This window comes from Zeus faber (assembly GCF_960531495.2).
Source record: "Zeus faber genome assembly, chromosome: 2".
Lineage (NCBI taxonomy): Eukaryota > Metazoa > Chordata > Actinopteri > Zeiformes > Zeidae > Zeus > Zeus faber.
The window spans coordinates 51,518,152-51,525,651 of NC_137189.1; the positions used below are offsets into that span (position 1 = coordinate 51,518,152).

General features: G+C 45.3%; 1 protein-coding gene across 1 annotated transcript in view; it reads right to left on the bottom strand.

The window, feature by feature from the left end:
• Positions 1-905: 905 nt before the first annotated feature.
• rpl7l1 (ribosomal protein L7-like 1) overlaps positions 906-7,500 on the bottom strand; it is a 7,368-nt gene continuing 773 nt past the window's right edge. The window contains exons 2-6 of the mRNA XM_080024052.1: positions 7,091-7,199; positions 5,215-5,375; positions 3,576-3,713; positions 2,331-2,440; positions 906-2,092 (exon numbers count right to left, since the gene is read on the bottom strand). Of these exons, the coding sequence (XP_079880178.1) occupies positions 1,884-2,092; positions 2,331-2,440; positions 3,576-3,713; positions 5,215-5,375; positions 7,091-7,199 (727 nt within the window). The 3' untranslated portion in view covers positions 906-1,883. The remainder of the gene's footprint in view (positions 2,093-2,330; positions 2,441-3,575; positions 3,714-5,214; positions 5,376-7,090; positions 7,200-7,500) is intronic.

Sequence of the window (7,500 nt, forward strand, 5' to 3'; positions counted from 1 at the left end):
CGGCTCGCGGACCGCACCAGGCCGCGGGGCATTTGTCAGCGGCCTGTGAGAACGCAGCAGGAAACGGAGTAAATTAAATACATCGAGTTTTTATTTGCTTTGTCACTCTGATCGGGGCTGCAGAACCCTGCCTCAACCTGGAACCTCCACCAGTACATTTGAATATTAAAAAAAGCATTCAAAAATCTGAAAATAGAGGAATATCTGCAGCCCTGAAATTTTATTTCTCTTTAATTTACATATTTATTGATTTATTTATTCGGTAAAGCCATGAGAAAACACTTAAAACTGTTAATTGAGCATTATTATTTGATAAATACCGTGATAAGTATCAAATATTATATATTAATATATTTTTATTTAATAATATTTTTATGTAAATATAAAAAACATTGTGATAACATTTATGCTCCAGCATTTTTCTGCCAGAGGAGAGTAAGGGATGGAGGAGGATGGAGGTGGAGGTTGAATCGAGCTAAGCCTGCCCAGGAGGTTTTCCAGGTGGTTCTCTTTGAAAAGTCTAAAAAGCTGCTTCAATTTCAACGTTTTTTTTGGGGGCATTTTTAGATTTTGCTCGACTTGATTGGAGACAAAACCCCGAGTTCCAAGTAGTCACAACAACACGTTGTGAGATGGTTGGTCGTTCACCTGAAATTTGAAGTGGACGTGCTGTCACCGGGTGCTTGAAGCACCTGGTTGAACTCCAGCCACGTCAACGTTGTGCTCGGGTGTTTGTTCGGGATATAATTCATATTTGAAACAACATTCTTGATATAACGTTTTTAAACCGCATCACGTCGCTTTCAATGCACAATTGTAAATGTGATCAAGAATTTAATTCTTCGTCTGTTTGGTCTTGATATTAAAGTCAGCTCAGATGTGTGGCTTGTATCAGACTGAGGAAATAAATGTTGAATTTCTTTATTCCGATAACTTTTGTTTTTACCGTCAACAAAGGAAATAAAGTGATAAAATGAAACAGAAAAGGCAACGACACCAGACGGGAGGAGGGCGGGGTTGGCCCCGACGCCTCCATCTTAACTACATGGTTTAAATGTGATCACCAGGTGGAGCCATCCAGCCCAGGATCACAACCAAGGGTCTGCAACACGCGAGCCCCGGGTGGTGTTCCTGCCATGTTGAGCTTGTTTGAACTAAACAATGAGAATAACATTATCCATAATAATAATGATACAAATAATATTGATAATAATAATCATAGTGATGAAATATAATAAAAATGATAATCATAATATTAATAATAATAATGTTCACCAAGTGCAGTGCAACACCTTTAGAAGCTGCTCACTTCCTGGTGCAAACGCCTCATGAAGCTGAAGGAAGCAGATTTCGAATGGAGGCGTCAACAAGGAGACAACTCCACCCGCTGAGCTGCTTCACACAGGAGGGAGGTGGAGGAGGAGGTGGAGCTCCTTCTCACCGCTGGTGAACTGCAGGGGCCTCATCTTGCAGGATGACAGATGCTGTGGAGTCTCCTGCTGCTTCATGTTTTGTTTGACGTCGTCTCAGAAGCTTCTTAATGTCTGTTGATGCAAAAACAGGAGAAGCTACTTCTGCTCCTCAACTCCTGTACAGTTGTTGTTGTTGTTGTTGACATTCAACATGGAGGCTGCAGCTGCAGGACCCAGGAAGGACTTTACACAACATTGAAATAACAAAGTTTATTCACAAAGTCAGCTTCATATGGGGAATCCAACAGGAAGCCGACTTCAACACAAGCACTGAGTCCAGAGTGGGAGGAGCTTGACACTCCGCACAGGAAGTCAGGGTCCGCACAGGAAGTCAGGGTTCCAGTCTGAGGGGGAGTCTGCCCCTGTGCCTCTGAGCAAGGCGCTCTCCGCATCCCAACGACACTTTGTGTCTCAGTTGATGAGTCTGATGATGGAGTTGACGTCGGGCCCTCGAAACCCGGGGCTCCCCAGCTCCTTCATGGCTCCGCCCTTGTCGCGGGCGGCGTGGCGCGCCACAGACAGGTGGAACGGACGCAGGAAGTTGTTGGCGACGCGGAAGCTCCTCCCCACAGAGAAGATCTCATGGATCAGGTCCTCCAGGCAGATGATGCCATGGTCACCTGCAGGAGGAGGAGGTAGAGGAGAAGGAAGATGAGGATTCGGAGGAGGAGGAGGAGGAAGAAGAGGAGGAGGAAGAGGTGGTGGAGGAAGAGGAGGACGAAGAGAGAGAGAAGGAGGAGGGGGAGAAGGAGGAAGAGGAGGGGGAGAAGGAGGAGAACATTAGTTGAATCCAGAAACTAAAAAGTACATCCAGCTGCATTACGTGGTGCGCTGCATTATGGGATGCACTGCACTCACCCAGCTGCTGCTCGATCAGGCTGTTGTCCGTCAGAGCGACTCTTCGTTTCTTCATCCCAGTTTGTCCTCGTTTGAGGATCAGCTCACGAACAGACTTCAGATTTGGAAAACTGAACGAATAGAACAATCTATGAGGCCAGAGAACTACAAGTACTAACACAAAAACTAATACCAGTACCAATGCAAGTACTCATACAAGTACTAATATGAGTACTAATGCGAGTACTCATACAAGTACTAATGCAAGTAGTCATGCAAGTACTAATACAAGTACCTACTAGAACTCATACTCGTACAAATACCAACTAGTACTCATACTAGTACCAACTAGTACTCATACCACTACTAATACAAGTACCTACTAATACAAATACAATGACCTACTAGAACTCATACTATTACCAACTAGTACTCATACAAGTACCAACCAAAACTAATACATGTACAAATACAATGACCTACTAGAACTCATACTAATACCAACTAGTACTCATACAACTACTAATACAAATACCTACTAGTACTAATACAGGTACAAGTACCTGCTAGAACTCATACTAGTACCAACTAGTATGAGATAGGCTAGGCTGTGTATTGGCCACACAACACGTATGACAATGAAGAGGTTACTATTCAATGAATTGACAAACTGTAAACAAGGTGATACATTGTGTTTTGTTTCGTTTTTCTATCTAATTTTAGGGAAATTGTCACAGTACCAACGATAAAATCTGAATAAAAACTTCACTTTTTCATGTACAACAGTAGGATGTACATTTGAATTGATCACAGTCCCTGTAACATCCAACATCAGAAGTACTTGTACAATCTGAGTAAAGGAACATCAGTAACAAGTTCGTCAGGATTCTTTAGGTCAACAAATGAAGAAATTAAAACCAGTTGTAGGGGTGTAGCAGTGCAGGTGGTCATGCTGGTCTCCACCCGCAGGTGGTGCTGAGTCGCCTGATTCATAAACAAACCTCCATGTTGTGACCAGGAGCGACAGAGCAGACAGAGCAGTCAGCGGCTGCCAAGCCTCCCAAAACACCCAGTGTCAGGGTGGATGACATCCACCTCCAAGCAGCAGAGGTGACGACGACAGAGGGGGAGGAGGTGACGACAGAGGGGGAGGAGGTGACGACAGAGGGGGGGGAGGTGACGACAGAGGTGGAGGAGGTGACGACAGAGGGGGAGGAGGTGACGACAGAGGTGGAGGAGGTGACGACAGAGGGGGAGGCCACTCACCCCCACGCCACATACGGCTCCACCACCTTCATCATCTTCAGCGACGTCCTGTTGATGTTGATGAAGACTCCGCTGAATATCTTCCTCAGTCGGAACATGTGGATCACCTCCCGAACTTTGGGGCTAACGCCCTTGATCCTGGGAGGAGGGAGGTAAACACGGCGTCACCACGGCGACCCACTACTATACTACCACTATGCTATCATGATACTGCTACTATACTTTTACTGTACAACCACTGGGTAACAGCAACAACATTCCAACCACATGTGCTATCATGATACTACTACTATACTATTACTATACTACCACTGGGTAACAATAACATTCCAACCACATGTGCTATTATACTACTACTATACTATTACTTTACGACCACTGGGTAACAATAACATTCCAACCACATGTGCTATCGTGATACTACTACTATACTATTACTATAATATCACTGGGTAAACACAGCATCCCAACCATGTACTATCAAGATACTACTACTATACTATTACTATACTACCATGGGTAACAACAACATCCCAACCATGTCCTATCATGATACAACTACTATACTATTACTATACTACCATGGGTAACAGCAACAACATCCCAACCACATGTACTATCATGACACTACTAATATACTATTACTATACTTCCACTGGTGAAGCTGTACTGTTGGAAAGCTTTACAAGTAGGACTTTTACAACACAACTGTATCTTTACGCAACTATACATTATTAGAGGTGTTGATGTTGAAGTGGGCGTGGCTGCCTGGACAACACGGGTGGGGCAGTCACAATTAGCACGTCATCTAAATTGTTCGATTCTCCATTCATAGACCTTTCCTTCCACATTTCAGCCAGTCTTAAAAGTGCTGAAAAACGAGCTGCGTTTCCCAGCACTTGGGTCGACCATTTCAATTTGCAGCTGAACGTGGGCTCTTTATGTGGAAAAGCAGCACAAAGGGTTTGTTTGGTGGAACTTCTGTTCTTTACCCCAAAGTTGAAACGTCAGATTCCTGCTGTTCACACAGTCAACAACCTGAAAGTACACTACACCAACCACAACAGTGTTGACTGAGCCTTAGTCATCAATATCAATGACAAGTATCTGTCATCATTTCACCTTTGGTTATGGAATCCTTTTATTTCAGTACTTTGAGAAAGATACAGATTAATTTATTTCAATTCAAGGTTGTTTACTAGCCGTGTAAATAGGGAGATAAAATGACAACACCACAAAGAAAATTTTATGATAATCAGAACCGCAATCCAGGGTGAGCAAGAAGACTCCTTTAAATAACGCTGACAATGCATGAAACTAAATGTAATGAATCCAGACCCCCTGCAGGGCCGGGCCATTCCCTTATTGATGCTGTGACGTCCCTGGCGCCCGGACCCTACCAGGGGGCCATCGTCAAGCCTACTTCAGTTTGGGAGTAAGAAGATCCAGGGATCGAAACCGGCAACCTTCCGGTTACTAGACGAGCCGCTCTACCTCCGAACACCATGCCTCTCCATACTCAGCAGCACACAGGCAGATGTTTCGGGGAGAATCTGCTTTGTTTATCACTGGTTGCCACGGTGATACTTATGGATGACATCTGGTTACTAAGTCGGCCATGTTGGTCCTTTCTACTCACTCTCTGATGCGCACGGCGAAGGCCAGCTTGTTGTTTGGCGGCAGCGTCATGGCCGGTCTGCGCAGCGCTCGCTTGATGCGTGTTTCGTCACGGTGGCAGCGGTGCCCGTCCCGCAGGAACTCCTCCAGGCGCTTGAACGGCAGAGCCTTGCCCTTCGACACCTGCGAGGACCACACACACCCACTTCCATTTTTAAAGAAGTCACGGTGTTGAGCGCTCACCGGGTTTTCCTCGTCTCTTTTGTAAAAGGTAGAGGATGAAGTAAAGAGAAGGTGTCGGGTCCCGTCAGGTGAAGCCAGGAAAGGTATTAACAGGCGTTAGTTTAAAAACGGGCGGAGTCGGACGACACTAATTCAGCCGGGTTTGGACATCGTTTTGTCGCCACCTGAAAATTTCCTGCGGCGGGCCTGAATATGAAGGCTGGACAGGCGCCTTCACCCCTCGCAGTGTGATTAATAAAGAGCAGCGATGTGGTGTCTGGGAGGCCCCGCAGCACCCCACGAAAAGTTGAGCACGTCATAACTTTTTGTATTTTCCCGCCTCCAATGACGCCTTCCTTGACGTTGACCAATAGGACGACAGCGTGCTCTCTGGTGCACACACCGTATTTCCTCAAATATAAACCTGTAGTCAAATAAAAAAACGGGGCCTATAATAAATGACGGGGTCGTAGTCTACACCTACAAATAAAAGCCTCAAATAGAGGTTGGGGGAATGATACTACACCGGAATTGCGGCGCTGTTCCGGTGCGGCGCTCCACTCCCAAAGAAAGCAAATAAAAACACTGTTTTTATTGTATATGTATATCATTTATTCCATTTCCTGCTGCTGCACCGGGCTTCTTGGGGCAAATGTCCCACTCTGAGTGCTCTCGCTCTCCAAGCAGGAAGAGGTGCGTTCAAGGTAAACTCGGAAAACTAATTCCCCAGTCGGCTACCACCACAAGCGTGATTTTTAGGGTAGCTACTAGCTCTTTTGTTGTAGGACATGGCACCCAAACGGAAGTTTGTTTGCAATGTTTTACTAGAATACGATCAAATATACTTGTTAAACAGAGGGAATTAAATATTAAAGCCTGCATGTAAGACAAGCATGCGACTACAAAAAGGCTCGGTACCCACTGCAGTTGAGGTAAATAAAAGGCCTGCGGTCACCATTTGAGGAAATACGGTTTGTAAACATGGCGAAGAGAAAGAGGGCTGCTGCTGTTGCTGCTGTCAGGTGGAACAACGAAACCGAGAAGAGGTTTGTTGAGCAGTGGCAACAATACCCCTGGCTGTTTGACATTTCCTCCACAGAGTAGCATGACAGTGTCAAAAAAGGTAAATGTTGGCGAGAAATAGGAGACACTTCGGCAACACGTGAGCAGCTGGTTAAGCTATGCTAGGTCATTATTCCCTGGTAGCACTAGCCACAACAGCTGCAATTACTTTTTCTTTCTTTTCAGAGCGCCAGCATCACACATAGTGCTTCTGTAGCCATGACTGACAATTCCTTGACCGCCCTCCCCACGACCTATGAACTCGTGCAAGGTCGTGAAAGGCAGCATACGATGATTGATCACACTCAGTGTTGCCTGTCTCCCGGCCAAGACACGGTACGAATTCATGGCAATATGATCTAATATGACACGGTGACCATCGTGAAAGACAAAAATATTGTGTAGTCTGATCCCGGCATTCACAGTGATAAAACATTTTTTTCAACGAGTATTTGTTTGTGAAGTTTGATCAGCTGCCGATCATCCAACACTTTTTTTTTTTATTAAAAAGAAACCTGTTCACAGCACAGGAAGTGACCCAACACTCATTATTTTTCATGTATTATTAACATGTTATTCATGTATGGGTGTGAGGTGCTGCAGAGTAACCGTACCCTCCTCTTCTCCTGCAGGGCGAGCTTGGCCTGCGTGGCCTTAATGGCCTGGTAGCTTTTCCTCTTCTTCAGGAGATGCTCAGGAACCAGCTTGATCACCTTCTTTACCCTGGACACAAACACACTTGTGAAACCACGCCGTACACCTGCCTCGCCACACCCGGCTTCTGGTGTTTTCCTGCACTGCTAGGGACTAGGAGACAGCCTGGCAGCCAGGAGACAGTCTAGGGGCTTGGAGACAGAAGGAACATTCACTAAAGACATGGACAAAATTAAGAACTTTAGAAAGTAAGTAAAAGGACTTCTACGCTTCGTGACGTGTCAGGACTTGTACTCTGTGAGGTAAGTCAAGGTAAGTTTCACTGAGGAGGATTTAAATGTATATTTAACACAACACAGACAATTCATTC